The sequence below is a fragment of the Diospyros lotus genome, chromosome 6 (genome assembly GCF_014633365.1).
Source record: "Diospyros lotus cultivar Yz01 chromosome 6, ASM1463336v1, whole genome shotgun sequence".
Lineage (NCBI taxonomy): Eukaryota > Viridiplantae > Streptophyta > Magnoliopsida > Ericales > Ebenaceae > Diospyros > Diospyros lotus.
Genome location: NC_068343.1, coordinates 7,419,939 through 7,441,665, shown reverse-complemented (window position 1 = coordinate 7,441,665; position 21,727 = coordinate 7,419,939). Strand labels below are relative to the sequence as shown.

At 36.9% G+C, this 21,727-nt stretch overlaps 2 protein-coding genes across 5 annotated transcripts; both read left to right on the top strand.

The window, feature by feature from the left end:
• The first annotated feature begins 1,436 nt into the window (after positions 1-1,436).
• Positions 1,437-3,510, top strand: LOC127804893 (UPF0481 protein At3g47200). The gene has a single exon (XM_052341983.1). The coding sequence runs from the start codon at positions 1,686-1,688 to the stop codon at positions 3,249-3,251; it is 1,566 nt and encodes a 521-aa protein (XP_052197943.1). The 5' UTR covers positions 1,437-1,685; the 3' UTR covers positions 3,252-3,510.
• A 7,479-nt stretch (positions 3,511-10,989) lies between these two features.
• Positions 10,990-21,640, top strand: LOC127803489 (phosphatidylinositol 3,4,5-trisphosphate 3-phosphatase and protein-tyrosine-phosphatase PTEN2A-like). Of its 4 annotated transcripts, XM_052339737.1 has the most exons (14): positions 10,990-11,267; positions 11,447-11,588; positions 12,348-12,803; positions 14,160-14,261; positions 14,351-14,407; positions 15,299-15,364; positions 16,090-16,266; positions 16,397-16,483; positions 16,567-16,631; positions 16,707-16,783; positions 17,888-17,934; positions 18,050-18,195; positions 20,607-20,676; positions 20,912-21,640. In XM_052339737.1, the coding sequence occupies exons 3-14, from the start codon at positions 12,378-12,380 to the stop codon at positions 21,401-21,403; spliced, it is 1,812 nt and encodes a 603-aa protein (XP_052195697.1). In that variant the 5' UTR covers positions 10,990-11,267; positions 11,447-11,588; positions 12,348-12,377; the 3' UTR covers positions 21,404-21,640. The 4 variants fall into 4 exon arrangements, with proteins under 4 accessions (XP_052195697.1, XP_052195698.1, XP_052195699.1 ...); XM_052339738.1 differs by lacking the exon at positions 11,447-11,588 and having other exon boundaries at positions 12,377-12,803; XM_052339739.1 differs by lacking the exon at positions 11,447-11,588 and having other exon boundaries at positions 18,065-18,195.
• Positions 21,641-21,727: the final 87 nt, after the last annotated feature.

The following is a 21,727-nucleotide window of genomic DNA, read 5'->3' as shown; positions in this document are numbered from 1 at the left end:
ATCTATATATATTTAAAATATATACATATTTTAATATCTATTATATTAATATATTTTTTAATAATTATGTATAATTTATTAACATATAATTGTAATAATTTTATAAATTAGACATCAATTTATAATTTATTTTTATTAAAAAATAATTTTTTTATAAATTTTATTTATATTATTCAAAAACATATCTATTTTCGTTTTTTTGATAAATTCTTATTAATTTTTTTAAATCAAACACATAATTATTTAGGGAGCGTTTGTTAAAATGAGCAAGATAAGGTAATATCAAGATAAAATTGGGATACTTTTCGGACCAAGACATGGAATGATCAAGATAAGGCCAGGAAGCATTCCAAAATTTCTATCAGACTGTTTGTTAAATTTTTTAGAATCCATTGGTAACTATATTTTTTCTTTTCACGTGTTTGTTAATACATATGATAAGCACCAAGATAAGGGTTTTTTTTTACCAAAATATCCCTATTATCAAATTTATGATTAAAATAGTATTTTATGATTAATATGAATTGTCAAAAAAATTAAGATTAAAATTAAAAATAATATTTTATTTTCTAAATTCAAGTTCAAAAATAAATTTAAAAAGAGTTGAAAAGTATAAATAATAATTGTTAGGATTACAATAATTCCATCTACATAATTAAAAATAGCCAAAACATATTTTCATAATAGATAATACAATATAAAATTAAATAAAATAATTTAAAAATTGATGAAATGAATTATATTAGTTAATAAAATATATATAGAGAGAGAGAAATTTAAATTTTAAAAATTAATGAAATGAATAATGTCATTTAAATTTTAAAAATTGTCAAAACATATAATAATTTAAAAATATATTAAATAATATTAATTATAAGAGATAAATAAATAAACTTTTTAATAAATTTAAATCTTTAAAATACATTAAATGGCATTAACTATCTTACAAGGGGTAGATAAGTAATTGAGGCTTATCTTGAAAGAGCCAGATAAATTTATCCGATGAGAGAGGTCGGATAAATTTATCTTGAAAAGGGGAGATAAGAGGTCACGTGAGGCATTTTTCAAAAATACCCAGATAAGCTTAACAAACACGTTGGAGAGACCAAACATCCGGAATACTTCTCATATCTGACCTTTTCTCTCTCTTATCTTAGTTAACAAACACCCCCTTAATAAATATGTTAACAACTTAAAGGATACCCAATTTTCAAAATTTACACAACTTAAAAGCAGAAAAACTTATAAGACCTTAAAAAATAACGGCGCGCCAAACAACCTCTTAGGATGTGGCACAGTAGAATAACATTTAACTAACATTAGAGAAGAAGAGAAAATACTCTTTTCGTGAAGCAGAGAACAACCAAACCTGGAAGATGCATAAGAAAATGCCAAGGTCACAATAGAGGCTGTTGCTAATTCAAATCAAGGGGTCCATGCCAGCTGCCCAATTGGGTAAAGGTCAATTTCAACGTCTGAAAGAGTTCCACTCTCACTGCTTTTGATGATGCTTGTGCATATGGATACAGTAGGGGTTCTTTATTCCAGCCCTGCCTTATGTGAAAGAGAATTATTCCAGCTTGCCCTTTGTGAAAGAGAATTGCAACCTTGCTTTATCGCCTTCTGGGGCATCTTATTTTCAGGCAAAGCCAAAGACCAAACCAGTCATCTTCTTGCCCATAAAAATGGTTGCTGTCTTCAACAAAGAACTACTGAGTTGGTACCTCATCACCCTGAAGCTCAAAGAAACTCTGGAAGCAAAAATCCACAACTCTCAAAGTCCCACCGGAACCCGATCGATCGAATTCCCAGAACAGCCATCTGCCCCTCTGCAAGTCACTATCAAAGCCGATGCCGAGAATGCGGAGAAGGGGCCAAAGGCCCCGTCATCCGAGTGGCTGATCAGCATCAGAGACAAGCTTGAGCAAGCCAGCCACGAGGACTCGGCCGGTGTCTGGGAAAAGCTTTGCATCTACAGAGTACCTCAGTATTTCCGAGAAGGCACCGATGACAGAGCCTTCATCCCCCAGGCCGTCTCCCTGGGGCCTTACCACCACGGCAGGAGGCGCCTCCGCAACATGGAGCACCACAAGTGGCGAGCCCTCTACCACATCCTCGAGCGCAGCCGCCAGGACATCCAGCTTTATCTAGACTCCATCAGAGAGCTTGAAGAAAAGGCCCGGGCTTGCTATGAAGGCCAGATCCCTCTCGGCAGCAACGAGTTCATTGAAATGATGGTGCTGGATGGCTCCTTCGTCCTCGAGCTCTTTCAAGGCGCCATTAAAGGGTTCGAGCAGCTCGGCTACGCCCGGGACGACCCGATCTTCGCTATGCGTGGATCGATGCATTCCATCCAGCGGGACATGATCATGCTCGAAAACCAGCTTCCCCTCTTCATCCTTGACCGGTTGTTAGGCCTCCAGTTTGGCCAACCGAAGCAGCGAGGCTTTGTGGCGGAGTTAGCTATCCAATTCTTCGACCCGCTAATGCCAACCGATGAGCCATTATCAAAAGGCGAGAGGAACAAATTTGAATCATCCGTCGGCCATGAGACTCCATTTGATCCACTCTCCGATCCGGGCGGCCTCCATTGCCTCGACGTTTTCCACCGCAGCCTCTTGCGGAAAGGGCCTAAACCGGAACCCAGATTTTGGATCAGGCGATGGTCACAGACAAGAAGAGTAGCAGACAAGCGCAGGCAGCAGCTGATTCATTGCGTCTCGGAGCTGCGAGAAGCCGGGATCAAGTGCAAGAAAAGGAAGACCGATCGGTTCTGGGACATAAAATTCAAAAACGGGATTCTTAGGATTCCCCGGCTCGTGATCCATGATGGCACCAAATCCCTCTTCCTTAACCTCATTGCATTCGAGCAGTGCCATCTGGATTGCTGCAACGAGATAACCTCGTACGTGATCTTTATGGACAACTTGATCAACTCGGCGGCGGACGTGGCGTACCTCCACTACCAGGGCATCATCGAGCACTGGCTCGGCAGCGACGGCGAGGTTGCAGATCTCTTCAACCACCTATGCGAAGAGGTGGTTTTCGACATCGACAGTTACCTCTCGCCGTTGTCGGAGCAGGTGAACCGGTATTACAACCATCGGTGGAACGCTTGGCGAGCCAGCTTGAAGCATGTCTATTTCAATAATCCTTGGGCTATCGTCTCCTTCGTTGCTGCTGTGGTGTTGTTGGTGCTTACTGCGGCTCAGACTTTCTATGGTGTTTACGGCTACTACAGGCCCCCTTGATGGATTCCCATTTCCGACGACCTCCTCCCCCCCATCCGTGCTGTAGTGTTGAGTTTATCAAGAAAATATAAAAAGAAAGAAAGAAAGGTATTAAGCAGTGTGAACAAAGTGGTGGGTGGTGGACTCTGGCGGAATTTCCGAACCGTTCCTGTGTTGGAAAAGACGGAGACCTAAAATTTTTTGGGTCATTTTTATAATTTATAAAATGTTTCGGGAACATTTAGCAAATTACAAAAATTTATGATAAACACATTTTCGACGATCGATTGTATCAGGGATGTAATTGCTTCTGTCTCTAACATAATCGCGTAATGATTATGTTAATTAATTACCTTTCTCGCAAAGGGAGATGTTGGCGTCTGCGTCACAAAGCCATCGAAAGTTTCGTTTTAGAGCGTTGTCCTACTACTCCTGGGTGAGGTTGAACTTCTCGAGAAAATCAACGTTGTTGTTGAAGACCACCTAGTACAGGCAGTTGGAATGAGTTTTGCTATTGTACGCATTGAATGACGCACGGGTTGACACACAGGAGAAATCGCGATAACTTGAGTGTGAAAATATCGCCAAATTGTTAAGGAGATCCATGTTGCTGTCTGCCTGAAATTGGGTCACTTGTGTACTCTCTGTCTCTCTCATTCTCACACACACACACACACACTTGCACTCTCTCTCTCTCCCGCCCACCCACCTTCCCAGAGGACCGGACTGCCTTCATCTTCCACTGCGCCGGCAATCGGACGGTGTACATCAATGTATGTATCTCTCTTTCTCTCACTGAAGCACGAACCCACCATCCCAGAAATCGGAACCCCTCACTGGCTTCATCTCCTACTGTCGCCGGCGACAATCTGACATTTTCGGGCCGCAGATCGGACCCATCTAGAGGCTAGTATAGCTCCGGCGTGTTGTCCTCGATGGTAGCATTTCTATTATATTTCATTTTTCAATCACAACCATTATAAAATATGAAATTGACAAAATTTTATAATATAAAATTAATTACATTATATAAAATTTATCTTTTTTAAAAATTAAATTTACACGCTCAAATAACAAAATTTGTTCGATTATATCTAATTTTTCAAATAATAAATTTACATATTCAAATAACAAAATGTGATTGATAGAAAATGGAATTGGCAAATCTGTAATTTGAGAAAGAAGGGAGGGAGGAAGAAACATGTAATTTGAGTGTCAGTTTGGGAGGTATTTTTGTTATTTTACTCACATGTGCGCCAACTTGTGCATCATAGAGGTGTCAACGATTTGAATTGGCGATTTTATAAGAATTCAATAATCGAAATACCCCTGGAATTAGTTCCAAGGGTATTTATGTCATTTTACTCACATGTGTGTTAACTTGTACATCATAAGGGTGTCAATGGTTTGGATTGGTTCGGTTCTATAAGAATTCAATAACCGAACCATTTTTAACGGTTCCGAAAAAATAAGAATCATAACCGAATCATTACATATATAAAATCAAACCATGACCAATCTGTCGCATCAGACCAGTTTTTGTTCTATCCAATTAACATTTAGCTTCTAAATATTTTCATAAAATATGAAATTACAAACAAATTTGTTAATTAAAATAAATCCATAACTTCATTAATGTTTCAAATCTTAAAGTAAAAATAGAACAAAATATTTCATAGACTATCTTACCAAATTAGATTACATCGAGCATTTAGAATAGCAATAGTGCATAAAAGTCTAGAAATAAAAGAGTTCATGAATAACAATAACCAACAATAAAAAAGAAATAAACAAAAACTAGCATATTAAAATTGCGAGTAATAATATATTTATGCATATGTATATATATTCACAAAATTATAATATATATACAAGTATAATATGGATTCCGATTCAATTCGAACTATAGTTTAAAAAAAAAAATCAGTAAGCAAACTAAATATATTGGTTCTTAATTTTTTGGAATCAGAAACTAACCGTTGAACCATAAAACTAATCCAAAAGGCACAATTCCATTCGATTCACCGATTTTTTTGATATTTTTTTGACACCAACATAAGTCAATGCGTACAAGTAGCAAAACTCAGTTGGAATAGGCGGAGCGAATCTCTTTTGAGTAGGCAACGGATGGCAGTGATGACAAGAAGGAAGGGAGGTGGGTGTGTGTAAATAGGGTTGGCAAGGCAACAACTTCTGGATAACACGACATCGAGTCATCAGTGAGAGTGACTGTGAGGCTCTTCTCTTGTTGACCAAATCCAATAGGCTCCAATAGAACCCCATCGAAACCCACAGCAGAAATAATGGCATAAACCACTTCGATTCCATTTCTTCAATGTCATTCTTCTCTTCTATCAGACAAAAACTAAATAAGAGATCGAGATTAGAGACAATATATATATATATATATTATATCGAGATTGAGAGAGAGATCAGAGAGAGGGGGATGAGAAGATCATTGAGAAAAATGGTGGTTATATTAAAAATTATATTTTTTAAATTTACACTTTATTTTATATTTTTGTTTTCTATTTTTTAAAAAATATATATTTTTCATTTTCATTTTTCGTTTATTTAAATTTAGGTGATAATGTCTCATAATATTTTAAAAAATAATTAATTTGTTAAGAATACCATACTCTAATTACACATTATATATATATATCCTTTCCTTACTTGTGGCAGCATTTCATAATAATAATAATAATAATAATAATAATAATAATGTAGTGATTGACAAAATTGAAAAATGGGTCTAGAATTAAAAGCAGTATTATTGTTATTATTATTATTTTGATAATTTACACTTAAAAATCACTAGTATTATTATTCTTAAAAGAAATTGTAGTACAGTGGTCAGTGGGCTTGGCCGGTGGAGGAGGGCGGGTGAGCAAGTGGGGCATAAATGTTGGGATCTTGCTACTTGTACTACGCATTCTATCACGCACTAGAGAAATTGCGATAAATTGACAATGAAAATATTGCCATTTTTTTCATTATTTTGAACAATGAAAATTTCTCTCTCCCCATTTTCCCCCTCACCAACTCTCTCTCTCTCCCCCCACCAGCAACCGCCGGATCCCTCTCGTCGTCGCCGCCGCGTGTCCAGCAACCGCCGGCTTCCTCTCGCCGCCGCCTCGCCTTCCTCTCGAACCGCCGCTTGCCGCGTCGCCTTCTCCAGCAACCGCCGCTCGCCGCCGGCGATCTCTGACATTTCCGGGCACTTCGCGGCCAAAATCCCCCTTGATATTAACTTGATTTCATAGAGAAGGTACCTCATGAAAATAGTTTTTTTTTGGTTTGGGGAGGGGGGGGGGGGGGGTGTGGAGGTGATAAATTAATCGCCTTATATCTTGTTTTTGGAACTTGCTTGACTCTACTGTGCATTTCAATGAACATGATGGAGCTGCTTTAATCAGAACAATGGTTTCTAAAGCAGCAACTTTCTTCCGCCAACAGCTTTGCACAGTTGTCGCAGATATAATATACTTGGGGATGTGTGAAGCTTTTGGACAAAGCACCAGTATCACTCAGTATAATTCACAAATAATTTTGGCAAGTGAACCTAACAAAGAAGAGAGTTTAGGGTGTGCTGGATTGCATAAAAATACATAGAAAATGTAAAATTTAAGGAATTGAATTTCATGTTTAATCTTTGACACATTATATTTTTTATAAAATTATATTTTATGGTACAATTATTAATGCATATTTTTACATCTTTTCCATAAAAAATTTCATCAAACACACTTTAGTTCGTCTTCTAGATTAGCTGCTTCCATCCGTGACTATCAGTGCATTCTTAGAGACAGGCGCCTCAAATTGATTATGATAAAAATACTCGACTCTGCAAGGAAAGACCCAGTGCTAGCTGATGTTGAGGTTGCTATGGTCATCCTTTGCAATTTTGGTCACAGCTTCTGCTTTGGCTTTCCATCGCATGTTAATCTCCCTGTCCGAAGCTTACTTGAGCGCTCTACCATTTCCATCAAAGAAAGTTGCTGTCATGTCACTTGGTAGTTTTCTAGCATCCTTGCATTCGGCCGGCTTTGGAGAAAAGAAAAATGCAGGCAAGTCTTCATTCGTTCGAGCCATATCTATCATAAACTGACCTTGGAATGCTGAAGCCAATGCTGGTATTTGCCCTGAGAAGGCTGATTTGAAGATTTGTCTCTTACTAGTGCTGCTATCTTTACTGCTAGAATCAAAGGGCTGTGCATATATATAATGATATGAGTCAAAATTGCTATTGCCACTCCTTTGTGCATATAATGACATGAGTCAGAATCAAAGCAAGCGCGGAACATTATGTTGCTTTTATGTACATAAATGTTGGTATTTTTACAGTGCACCAATAATGGACAATGAATTTGAGTATTTTGGTATAATTGAATATTTTGGGAGCTAGTAATAATGGATAATGAATTTGTTAGATATAAATTATTCTTTACATGGTGATGTTTTCGTTTTATTTATGATAAAATTAATGAATAATCAGTTAAATGCAATTTATTTTTGAAATATGTATTTGTGAAGCCTAATTAATCAAAATTAATGATTTAGTGGATAAGATACCAATGAAGCCTCTTAGATTAAGTTGGTTGATTTCTTGTTTCCAAAAGTGCTCAGAGTTGATAAGACGAGGCAGGCAACCAAATAGAAGAAAAGTTGACAAAAAATTTAATAAGGCAAAACATTATTCATTTTTTCATCCCATATTCTTTGAAAAAGTTGAGTTATAGCTCTGCAAATATAAATTTTCATCACATATTTTACAAAATAAATTCCTATAATCATGCTTCATACAAATTCCCATCACATATTCTACCAAACAAATTCCTATAATCATATTTCCATACAAGTGGAATGCTTGGGATAGTCTGGATACTTACCATAAAATGATCCATTTTGTTTCATTCTTCATAGAATAATAACAATCACAACCATTACACAATATGAAATTGGCAAAATTTCACAATATGAAATTAATTACATTACATAAAATCCAACTTTTCAGATACTAAATTTACGCACCCGAATAGCAAAATTTGATCTGTAATATCTAATTTTTCAAGTACTCAATTTACATACCAAGATAGCAAAATTTGATCAAAATAATTCATTACTAATTTTTCAATTCTTACTTAAACCTAATCATTTAACTTTAAAGATTCACAAAATAAACCCAAATCAATTTAATTTTTTAATATTTAAATTCCGTTGGCCGACTCTATCATATAAGCCCAATTCTCCCTCTCCTTCGAAATCGAGACCCTCTTCAACATCTAGATGCACACACAACACAAGAATTAAATAAATACATAAAAATTAAATAAATACAGGATCTCAAATGTCTATTTTAAATGACTGATTGGAAAACCAGCTATAATCATCGCCACCGTCAATCACCACCCCCCGGAAATTCTCAAGATTAGAGCCTATTACTAAAAAGTCAATGGGGGTTAACATACACAAAAGTGGGCTAGATTAACGGCTGCATCTTCGTGGATTTAATAAAAAATAGACTGCCAATCACCACTAGCCATCGTGGTCAATGGTTTCTGATGATTCAAGACAATCACTTGATACCCTTATCTCCATCGACCAACGTACCAAGAAACTAGCAAAATTCAATGACCGAATTTTCGTAGATTAAAGCTTAAAGCCAGAACAAAAAAATTGACTACCAATCGCCACTGGCCACTGTGGCCGGTGGTTTCTAGTGATTATAGGCAAACCGCCTGATGCCCTTATCTCCATCAACTAACATACCTAAAAACCAACAAGATCTAATGGTCGAATCTCCAAAAATCTAAGCTTAAACTTTCGGTCAAACCCATTTTGCGCGTATATACATATATATCATGGATCTTTGCTGAAAATAATTACTTATAAAACTAGAATATTTACCTCATTGTAGATTGAGGCTAATGGAGATGTAATCGCATGAGTCAGAAAGAGAGAAAGAAAGTACACTGATGTACAACATTTGATTACTAGCGCATTGAGAGATGAAGACAGTGGGGGTGTTCGGTCATCTGTGAGAGTGGGTTCTTGTGGGTGGGTGAGAGAGAGAAAGAAAGAATAAGTGAGAAAGATGGTGAAATTTTGGGCAGCTATTAAATTTTTTTCTCCTATACATTATTGAATGCGTACAACTAGCAAAATCCTAAATGTAATTGTAATTTTAGTTGGTGGTTTTTATGCAAGGAAAATTCTATTTGTAGCCCCTTATTTTGCTTTCCACAATCATATTTCAATATAACTAAAATAATCTTTAGCAAAAATCCATTTTTGCCTTATGCAACCTTTTATCCTCTCATCGTCGGTTACTCCATCATTTTCTTTGTTCATCATTGCAATTGGCTTGGTCCTTGACAGCGGCCACAAAGGCTACCTGTTGTCACAAAAAAAGAAAATGAAGAGATTGACGGCCCTATCCTCACACCCATTGGCAGTTGCGTTTATCGTGGCCGCAACGAACACGGAGCTCCCTGAACCCCAGGGTTTAGGAATGTCTGAATGCACCTGAACCATGCGGTTCAGGTGCGATGATGGGCGGTAGCATTCATTGTGCCTGCTAGTAAGAGTCTTGCAATGATGGGTGACTGTGAGGAACGTGGCCATTGATAGTGCAAGAATATGTGACTACGTTCACGTGGTTGTAGTAGGCGTGAGGATATGGCTATCAATCTCCTCTTTTCTTTTTTCTTTGACGATCGACAACTTTTGTGGCCACCGTTAAAGAAGCAAGCCAATGGCGATGAACATAAAAGAGGATGGGGTGACCAATGATGGGAGGAAAAGAGACGGGGTAAAAATGAATTTTTACTAAAGGTTATTTTAGTCATACGCACAAAAAATCGGGTTGCAGATAGGAAATTCTATCCCCAGTCCGACAAATTACTCTCTACAGCCTATCCCATGCAAAATTCTATCAAAATTTTAAAATTCCCATTTTAACCCCACCCACTACTTCCTCCGACCATCTCGACTGCCGCCTCACCTCTCTCTTTTCCTCCCACACTATATACACACAAACACATAGAGAGAGAGACTGAGAGTGGGTCGGCTATGGCCTACCCACACACACACATTTATATATATATATATATATACACACACACACATATATATATACACAAACACGCATGGCCGCGGCCATGGACTCAAACCTCCACAGTCGCAGCCATGCAATCGGCAGCCGCACACACGCACACACCTTCGTAGCCGCGGCCATGAAAATTTCCGCACCTCGTGGTGCGAGGATTTCAGAAATCCCTACATCTCGCGATGCGGGGAATGCCCGCACTGGAAGGTGCGGGGGTTTCTGAAATCTCCGCACCGCGAGGTGTGGATGTCTTCATAGCCGCGGCTACCACAGTCGCGGCCATGCTTTTGTGTGTGTGAGTATGTGTATATATATAGTAAAAATCATGCGTGTGTATATATATATGGTATATATATGTGTGTGTGAGTGTGTGTATATATATATATATATAAATGTGTGTGTGTGGGTGGCCGACCCACTGTGTATATATATACACACACAGTGGGCGCCGATCGACTCTCTGTCTTTCTCTCTATGTGTTTGTGTGTATGTGTGTATATAGTGTGGGAGGGAAAGAGAGAGGTGAGGCCGAGGTCGAGATGGTCGGGGAAGTAGTGGGCAGGGATAAAATAAAAATTTTAAAATTTCGATAAAATTTTGTATGAGGCGGGCTGTAGAAAGTAATTTGTCAGGCGGGATAGAATTTCCCTTTCCATTATGCAAACAAAAAACGAAACTGAATCTGAACCCCGGAAACTTCAGATCTCACCGCAAAGCTCTTTCGCCGCTGCGGCTGCCGGCCAGTCTTCAGAAAAACACAGCCATTCCCGCAAAATTTTCCCTCTTGGACGATGAAATACCATCACTAACGCCAAATTTCAATTTCATAGAATTATCTTCTCATTCTATTTCTTTCTTGTCCGAACGACTCTCAATCTCGAGATCTCTGCTTATAACGCCCTGAACGGAGGTTTTCTTCCACGTTCGTAAGTGCTTTGACGCTTTTGGATCTCAATCTCTGCTTCATTTCGCAATGCAATTGTGGTTTCTTTGGTTTGAGTTTCGAATTCCTAGCCATTTAGCGCCAGATCTTACACTCATTGGTACCCGGGAAAACACTAGTTATTGTAATGGCGTCTGATTGTGAATTCTTACGTTTTAGCAGAAAATTTTACTGTCTTTGCTGATTGCCAATCAGATTACTTCAAGTTATGGCCCATGGAAATAAAAACGTCGTCTTTTCCAGTAAGCATTGTTAGCTTTGGTGTCCACAGGGGAAAATCCATATCCACGGAAGGCATTGCTTTGTAAGACTATGCGCTAACGAGTCTCTGTACTTTTTTGTGTTATTGGGTTTTAGAAGATTGTTATAACCACCACTTAACGAACTGTGGTCATATATATGATAGTGTTCGTAACAGTATTTTAATTAGTGCCGATAAATATTGAAACCACAAGTAAACAAGAAGAAACAGTGAAGACATAAAAGCGATAGACCGATTAGTGTGATTTAAATGTAATCCTAAATTATAAAACTTCAAAAAGGGGTTCACTGCTTATCTCCAAAATGAGGAAACAGATCGTCAAATGCAGGAAAAGATAATGCTGTATTTTTTGGTGTGTGTTAATTTACAGGTGGTGGATCACTAGCACATAATTGGACTGCATAATTAAACATATTCAAGGCAGCATTTTAATAAATTCTTTCCAATATCACCATTGGATGATTATATTTTTGCCTACTAACAATTGTAGAAGGCATAATAACTTTGAAATAGCAAACTGTGTATCGGGGGAGAAGAGGGTAGAGCATTTGAGGGATACCAAAACTGAAGAGGGTAGAGCATTTAAAATAGCTTATAAGTTTGTTACTTGCATGTGATTACCAAAAACTGACCACAGATTTGTATCCTGCATGGTACTGATTAATAAAGATTCATAAGCTATCATATAAAATTGTTTATTCTTATTTTTGCTCATTCTATGGTTTATATGATTATATTTAACTTCAGATTTTAATTCCCTGTGACCAAAGTGGTTTTTTTTTTTCCTCTTACTTGGATCAGTGTTTAGACTACCTATGCTTGGTTGGCAGAATGAATTCAGAATCTGCTGATTCATCATCTCTGCATCGTGAGGGAGCCTCTGGTAATGACGCATCTGTTCCAGAAGTCTCTGGGCAATATAATCCTGAAGATGGTTCACCTTCTAAACCTACTCCTAGTATATCATCTTGGGCCAAAAATCTTAAACTTCCACATCCAATGACACCAGAGTCAGAGGACTCACAGACAGGAAATGCTGGGACGTTATCCTTTGCTCGCCTCACTAGTGGTTTAGGATTGCGTTTCCCTGCAAAAGGATCTGGGAAAAATGAGGGACCTGAAGGCACATCAGTAACTGCTGAATCAGGTGTTTTCGAATCATTTACTAAAGGTTTAGTTGACTCCTCTCTGAGTGCAGTAAAAGCAGTCCAGGTTAAGGCACGCCATCTTGTCTCCCAAAATAAAAGAAGATATCAGGTAGCTCAGCAGTGTTGTTTTTGTGCAGATTGTCAAATTGTTTTGCCAGACTTGTATTAAGAATTAGTTTCTGTTGATTTTGATTACCTTGTAGTTTCACATATTCTCACAAAGTTTTTACGCATATTTCCAGGAACATTGTTTGGATAATTGTCTGTATTTATGCTTCATATTTCTGTGATGCACCGTAATGAACTTTTAATTTTTACACAGATTATGATGGAAACTTTTTTTGGATGTTACCATGCTTACTTTCTCTCGTTCTATAAAAAAATACCATGGCATCAGGATGAGATGTTTCCTGAAGAAAATCTGTGATTGGTCAGTCTAAAAGAACTAATCTACATCTTGAACTTGCACACATCTGCAATCTCTCTCTCTCTCTCTCGTAGACGCACAAACACACAAGTTGTGATAGGGAAACTGATGAGTACAAAGTGGTGAACATTGGTACGGATATGAAGGCTAAAAGTTGCAGAAAAGATAATTTTGGACAAAACATATAGTATCTTGTATGCACCTTCTTTTCTACTATAGCATAGGTCTTTGCTGGGATTTCAAATGCTGCCTTTTATAGTCTGCAAGGCCACAAGTTTGTGACTCTAAAACAGAAGGCTTAAAACAGAGTAGTATCAAAGTTTAAGGACATATATGCTGGAGCCGTTGCCCTTGAATGCCCTATCTTTTTTCTTTGTCTTCTTTTTTTCCAGTAAGTTCAACATGTTAATGTGTGAATAATATGGTAAATGAGGTCCTCCAGTAACTAAATTTAAATTTTATTTGCTTCAAATTCTAATTCGATATGCTATCTTCAAGTGATGGCAACAGCCAATTCATCTAGTATGACATATAATGACTTTCTGGTTACCCTGGTTTTGGGGAAGGTGAATGTGGTGTGTGAGGGCTCAACTATATGGAATCATCCGCCAGAAGTAGAACTACTATGAAAGAATAAATAATTGAAGAATATGCACCAAATTCAAACATATGCCACAGATTGTCATCTTTAACCAAAATAAACCATGATATGACATCAAAGGAACAATTTCAGCTGTAATTAGTCCTGATATCCGTTGAATATGATAGTATCAGTGTTTCAAGTTTTTGAGCTGCATATGTTACATTTTCAGGCACAGACCAATTCTATCCTCAAAATATGTTATTGATGTTTTGTTTGTGATATTCAATATATTCTCCTTGTCTTTCTTTTATGTGTTTTGTGGGGTCAGAAATGACATTATTCATGTTAATTATGTCAGGCATTTCCTCGAGGATGTCTATAATATTTATATGTTTTCTTTTTTCTGATTAAAATGTAACTGATGGAATCTATCTTGATGAACTCCTGGTCTTCAGGAAGGAGGATTTGATCTAGATATGACTTACATAACTGAGAATATAATTGCTATGGGGTTTCCTGCTGGGGATATGAGTTCTGGGTTCTTTGGATATGTTGAGGTAAACAGACCAAATGGTTCACGTATGGTTTAATTTGATGGCTGGTATGTATATGAATTTGTGATAATACTGTATTACAATTGATTCAGGGTTTCTACCGTAATCACATGGAAGAAGTTATCAAGTTTTTTGAAGCTCATCATAAGGTAAATTCTCAGTTGAAAGTCCACACTGATACTTTTTGATGTTCTTCAGCTTTGGGTGATCTCACTAGGACGTGTGCAATGATAGGATCTTCATTCCTCATTATATTACCAGGAAAATAAATGTTCAATCAGGAAACTGTTAGATGCTAGTATTAAAATGATATGAAATTGATACTGATATTGATAATCCTCTCTAGAATAGTTTGGATAGTTGTTAGTGATCTTTGTTGGATGGTCAAAAAGAACTTATTCAGAAAACTTATTATCATGAGAATACTAATGTAGAAGTATCTGTGTAACCAAAAATAAAAAACATAAGGGCAAAAAACCGTTGTTCTGGGAACCTAGAGGCGGCATCAGGAAGTTGTTTGAAATGGTTTCACTTTCACCCACAAGCAGTGGGTAACAAACAATTTTGCACATTTAGAGATGATCTTATTCAGGTTGGAGGTGACAGATAAGAGGAAGGCCATAAGAACTTAAGTTCAGGTCCTCCATAAAAAATGAATAGGTAAAGGACTTCATGTAGGGCAGTCCATGTAGTTTCTTTCTTTATTTATTTGTGCGAGTTGCTTATATTTTGGGGTCTGATTCTTTCCAGTGTGATCCAGAGTTGGTAGCAGCTGAGGATGTTTCCTTGAGGCTATAAAATTGTCATGAAAATTCTGTTGGTCAGATCTGTAGTTATACTGCAGTTGATATTTTTGAAAGTTTCACTTAAACTGCAAAAGAATGGCCAGGAAACAGATTCAAAAGTATCTAAGATCTAAAGCCCATATACCCTCCATTCTTCAATGAATGCACTTTTTTGTTGTTTGTGTTCCCATTTTCACTGCACATGGTATTCATTATTTATTTATTCCTGATATGTGACACACTTTCTACATGCAGGGAAAGTACAAAGTATACAATCTTTGTTCGGAGAGGTTGTACAATGCTTCACTGTTTGGAGGAAAGGTTTGTTTTTCACCTTCTTTTTCCATTAACCATTTTATGTACCAAATCTGTAACCTTCACAAATTACTGTAAGCATTTACCAGTGGTTGTTCAATGGAGCTCCAAAATTTGTCTTTAGCATGCAATTGTGTTGAATCTTAAACCTTTTGATACTAAGGTCTGAATTGTCTAATTTGTCTTCAATACTGATTTCTGCTGATCTTGTAACTTGTAGTCTTGTTAAGTGCAAATTATAATTTGCGATACGTAGTGCGTGTATGAGTTGTTTAGTCATACACGAGGCATTTGCTTCCTTCTTTTTTCCTCGTTTGTGACAAGGTTTTAAGTTCCTAAATAAAGAATCCAATTCATTCTAAAGCAAAGCTAGGAGTGTCTTGTATTGCTGGTAGGTGAAGCAAACTACCCTGTCTCTGCATTGAGGAAATAGGAGGAAAGATCTTGCATCATTACTAGAGCTTCACCTTTTTGCTAATATTAGATGTGTTTTCAATATTTGCTAAGTGAATGCCACATTGTAATGAAGTTTTACTCAAAATCAAGATTCATTTTGGTACAAGTTATTTATCTTCGCCTTGCTGCATCGTCTGAGAGAAGCAGATTTGAGAGAGTTCTTTGCTCCTGAATTGCAGTTAGGGCTTGGTGAGATATAGTAGAAAGAGAGCTTAATACTGAGCCTTCTATGTAAATTTCAAATTGTTATTGGAGATTATATGGCTGTTTTCCAGGTTGCATCTTTTCCGTTTGATGACCATAATTGCCCTCCCATTGAACTCATAACTCTGTTTTGTCAAAGTGCTTACACGTGGTTGAAGGAGGACATTCAGAATGTTGTAGTGGTTCATTGTAAAGCTGGTATGGCTAGGACTGGATTAATGATTTGTAGCCTCCTCCTGTTCCTGAAGGTGAGATCTAAAGCTAAGATTCATGAGCATGCTGGTTTTTGCCGTGGAAAGGGATTGTTTGCTCATATTTTATGTATTGATCTCAATTTTGGTAACTTTGTTGTTTACCGTGTTTCATTTCTTTCTACAGTTCTTCCCAACAGCTGATGAATGCATTGATTATTACAACCAGAAACGATGCCTAGATGGAAAGGGTCTAGTTCTTCCAAGCCAAATTGTTAGTCAACTAATTTTATGTAACTTCATTATTTTTTTTTATCAAATTACATTTCTTTAATTAATTATTCGTACTTTATCCAGAGGTATGTAAAGTACTTTGAGCGCCTTCTAACATACTTCAATGGTGAAAATCAACCCGGACGTCGGTACTATTCTTAATGATCTTTCCCAAAATATGTTATTTTATTCTTTTGAGAATGTACTGATATTCCTCTTTACAGGTGTATGCTTAGGGGATTCCGGCTCCACAACTGCCCATACTGGATTAGGCCTTCCATCACTATTTCTGATCATAGTGGTAATCTTATTCATATAATTGTGCTTGTTTCTTTCCATCCACAATGGCAATGGCATTTGAATTCTGGACAAAAATTTAGTCTTACATATCTTTGATAGGTATATTTTTGGGTTGGCAAATCTTTTATCATGTGCTTTGGCTCCATTCAAACAAGTTGTTCTTATGTATTCTTTGATGGTTCTTTAGAGAGCTTTTTGCTCTTAAATCTTTTCTTTTTGGTATAAACTCTTGATTGGTGCATAAATATGCTTTAAAAAAAAAAAAAAAAAGAGGAGTCTAATGGTAGACCAACTTATAGAGAAAAAATGCAGTTAGTTATTGGGTCTATATTTTCAACAGTTTACTTGGGAAACTCAAGAGCAACTGATGAAGAAACTACTCTGCCCACATAAGCTTGGTAATAGGATCAGTAAAATTGTATGCAACAGAATCAAGTGCTATGCCCACTCCCTATTCTACTAGTTGGTGGGTGGGTGGGTGGGGGTTGGCTAACACTAAGCTAATGAAATCTGAGCATTCTTCTTGTGCAGTGGTAATTGACAGTACAAAATCCCTTGATTTTCTTCTTGCCATCACTTGGTAACTGTGTTTAATGAATGGTGAAGTGTCCATTCTGGGAGATTTACAAGGGGGGATGGTGGAGAGAGAAAATTATTTGAATCTAAAAGTAATGCATTTTTTTGTGTTGTCTGAACAATGAAAAGCCAAGTTTGAAAATATATAAGGGTAAACCTAAAATAATGCATCTTGTTTTCTTAGTTTGACTCTGGTGAGGTTGACTTTTAAAACCTGGATGACCATACAAGTTTATATGCATTCCCATTTTTGTATCAATTTTCAAAGCTGTCTTATGAATGCATCTTTGAAGTTTGAAGTATGAGTTTCATTTGCATAAAATCCTTTTTTTATCAGAAAAAGGAAAAGAAAAAGAAGAAAAAATTATAGAAGGTCTAGAACAGAATTTTGAAATTGGATATCATCATTGAAAAGGCTATTCACGTTACATCTGCACCTGTTCAATGTTTCTTCTTCTGCTTCTTTTTTTTCTTTTTATTGTATGGTTTGTGGCTGTCTATAATACATGCATTTTTCGCTGCTATGCAGGAATTTTATTCTCAACAAGGAAACATCCAAAAACTAAGGATCTAATGGTAAATATACTTGCAATTTATGTTATTCCACAGTGAGTTAGCTTTTATATTTGTTTCTTCAATATTTTGTTGTGGATGCTTTATCTTGATGGTTTGTGTCTGAAATAATCCATAGGTTTCACTTGTGCAGCCAGAAGATTTTTGGATCCGTGCACCTAAAAAAGGGATTGTAGTTTTCGCTCTACCAAGGGAACCTGGTCTGACAGAGTTGAAGGGGGATTTTAAGATCCATTTTCATGACCGCCAAGGAGATTTCTACTGGTCTCCACACCATCTTTCTTCTCTGTCTCTGTTACATCTACATGCTTTACCATAAGTAGCGCATTGATTCCATCCTGTATGGTGACATACCTAGAATGCCTTGGAAAAATCCTGTTTCAGTTATAAACTTTGCCCCATTGAACAAGTATGTAGACATTTCACAGGTAGTTTCTAGTGTCCTTAACAGGAGCCGCTTAGAACAAATTCATATCCAAACCACTGAGTTCTTTCCTAGTCCTTGTTTGCTAGGCATACAACAACAATCCTTAATCCCATTAGGTAGGATTGGGTACATGAACTCTGGATCACCAATCATTCCAATCTATGAGTCTCCCACCAGTTTTATTCGTCTTCCTTTACCTATTGTGCTACAGATTTCTTCTACTCCATTCAATCTTAAGAGTAGAATTTATTAATCTTCTTCTCACGAAACCATCTTAATCACGTCTGAAACATTTTATTCTTATAGGAGCCACTCTAATTACAGATAACATCATATTAATTCTGTCATTTCTTGCATTGCCACACATCTATAGTTAAATTCTCATCTTGGTTATCCTCATATTTTGCATTTGTTGATATTTAACTGTAACATTTTTGGGTTATATAACAAAACTGATCTTATAATAGTTTGATAAAATCTCTTTTTTTCCAAGTTTTGAAAGGATTTTATTGTTGCATAAATGGAGAGGTGCTTAAAACATTTCATGGTTCATTTATAAGCACTTATTTATTTTAATCATCCTACCTTAATTCTCGGGTAACATCTTCATTAATCTTCTCCTTTGTTAAATAATTGGTTCAAGACATTGAACTAATTTTTTCTTGAAATTTGATCCTCAAGTCTTACAATAACATCTACAGTTTCATTTTTACTAGGCTTATATTTCATATATCCAATTTTGATCTGTTTAACTTAAAGCTTTCAGATTTTCATGGTCCCTCCATACTCAGAGTTCAATACTCGCGTTTTTTTCTCTAACTCACCAAGACAATGGCATCTATAAATAACATACACCAACGCAAATCTTTTTAGATTTGTGTAGTGAATTCATCCATTAGTTGAGCATAGAGAGGGAGTTGTAGGTCTTTGACAGAAAAATACACGAAGCTTATGTTGGAGACTGAACTTGTCTGCTATTTTCATTGATAATGCTGAAATTTATACAGAAAAATTTAACAACCAATCCAAAAAAGTCTCCTACAAAATATGCTAAAACAGAAAAATACTCAAATTCAAAATTTCAAATATACTGGAAACTTTCAAACACAGCCAGCTAGCTTGCCACCTGCAATCCCTGTTGTCCTTGATCTGCTGCACTTTTTTTGCAGCAAAGATGCAGACTTCTTCAGGAGCTTAGTGCAGATCCTTGATGTAGTCCAATTGTAACTAAAGTCTTAGTAAGTTCTAATACATGGCCTGCTTGATGACACATATTGTTAATAATTTATATATGAATCTTCTTTAAAATCCTTCATAAGACTTCTGTGAGAACCTTGTCACAAATTTTTCCAAATTTTTGAACACTGTAAATCTTCTTGTTCATTCCTAAACCCTTCAGTCAGGCTCCTCAATAAGTATATGGCTTCTATTATTGACCTACCTGACATGAAATTAAATTGATTTTCAGACACATTGGTTTCTCTTCTTAAGTTTTGCTTCATTACCCTCTCTAAAGTTTTTTTGTTTGTAGATTTGGAACGGGATGATATTAGCAGTTAAACTTTGCTCATTGCATTTACTACTTCATCCTTTTAAAGTTTTATGCATAATAATCCCACTTCAGTTCTCATATGGTTCTTTCTTGCATACCAAGGTGTACATTTTGTTTTAGAGAACATTTTAGCCTTCTCATTAACCCATTTTTTCTCCTGAAGGAAAATAATATTATTTATTCTCTTAATCATCACACCTGCCATCACCATCATAGATTTTTTTTCTATCAAAGTTCCAATATTTCACGATCCAATCCTGAGCTTCTAGTCATGGCTTAACTTCTTTATTTGCATTAGTCTGAAAATATGAGAATCCTTACAAATTTTACACTATATCCGAGCTCCAATGTTGCAGTTTGAGCCTATTTTTCATTATACCTGGGCAATATAATGCGACACTAAGAGGGAAGCACTCTAATTAGATGATCTTTTGTCTAGAATCTATAAATAAAAAGACCTGTTGATTTCCACGTTAGTTATTGGCACCAATTGTAATGAAGAGTAATGTCTTCAGTACCTAAAAGTGTCAAAGGGAATTACTCAATTCACAGGTGGTGTTTACTTGTTTGCTAGGAATGAATTTGATTTTAATCCTTTCTTCATACACACGTATTGCATCTTTGCAAGGTGCTTGTTGAGCGTATAGTTTATTCTTTTTGGTTTGTATCCTTTTCTTTCTTTTTTTTTTTTTTCAGTTGGTTGAATACAACAATGACGGAAAATAGAATTACTTTGAACGGTTCAGATCTTGACGGGTTTGAGAAGGTAAATAATGCACTCCATCTCACAACACTGTTTTCATGGCCACTATAAAAGTTTACACTCACATATTTTAGCTTGTCAAGGGTCCTCTCTTTATTTATATTGTTTAAATGTGATAAAAGTAGATGTATTTAATGTGTAGGTCCTTTCTCCTGATTATTTGCGAAGTTTCCATTTCCCAGTTCTTGGTTTAGTTTTCATTCACTTAAATCTGTGGTTCACTGGATGTGCTTCGCAGAGGAAATTGCCTTCCCCGGGATTCCAGGTTGAAATCGTGATGATAGACTACGATGGTTCTACTCCAGCAAGGAGAAAACCTCAAGACAGCAGCAACAGATCTGAGGGTAGAGCGGGAAATGCTCCCCCCTCAAATGACAGCGTATCTGCTCCTCAGAATCAAAGCAAGGTTTCTACTAACCAAGAAAACGATGATGTATTTTCCGACAGTGAAGGAGAGGAAACCGGGTCTTCAAAGAGTAGACCCGCTCAAGCGGCCTCTGGAGCTGGGCCTCCGGCACATCTCAACCATGCCACCACCATAGCTTTGACACATGGGACTCCACAACTGTCACTTAGCAAGGAGACCACACAGAGTACTGCCTCCAATGAAATGAAAATTGATGGTGTGGGGAGATTGGACTCTGAGGGGATGAGCGATATCAAGGCCATTGCTGCTGATGCTTCTGTTTTTACTTTCGGGGATGATGACGAAGACTATGAGAGTGAGTGAAGCGCTAGTGAGAGTCATTTGGTGCTTAAAAGAGGGTATTGGAACCACTCTGAACTGAAAGCCAACGGGGAAACAAATGCCTTTTTTTATTATTTGTTCCTAGTTTCCTACCTTAATGGTGAGAAAGTAATTTTGTTAATCAATTGCTTTCGTTTTTGAAACTTGGTGTTCTTTAATTAGGCACAGTTTTGACTAAGCTTTTACTCATAAAGGGTAAAAGAGTTATCCTTCTTAAGACTGGCGGCCAATTATATTCTGAAATCGCATATGGGCAAATCTAGCAGCAGACTTCAGCCGCAACTGGCAGCAGGCAGCCGCGTGCCT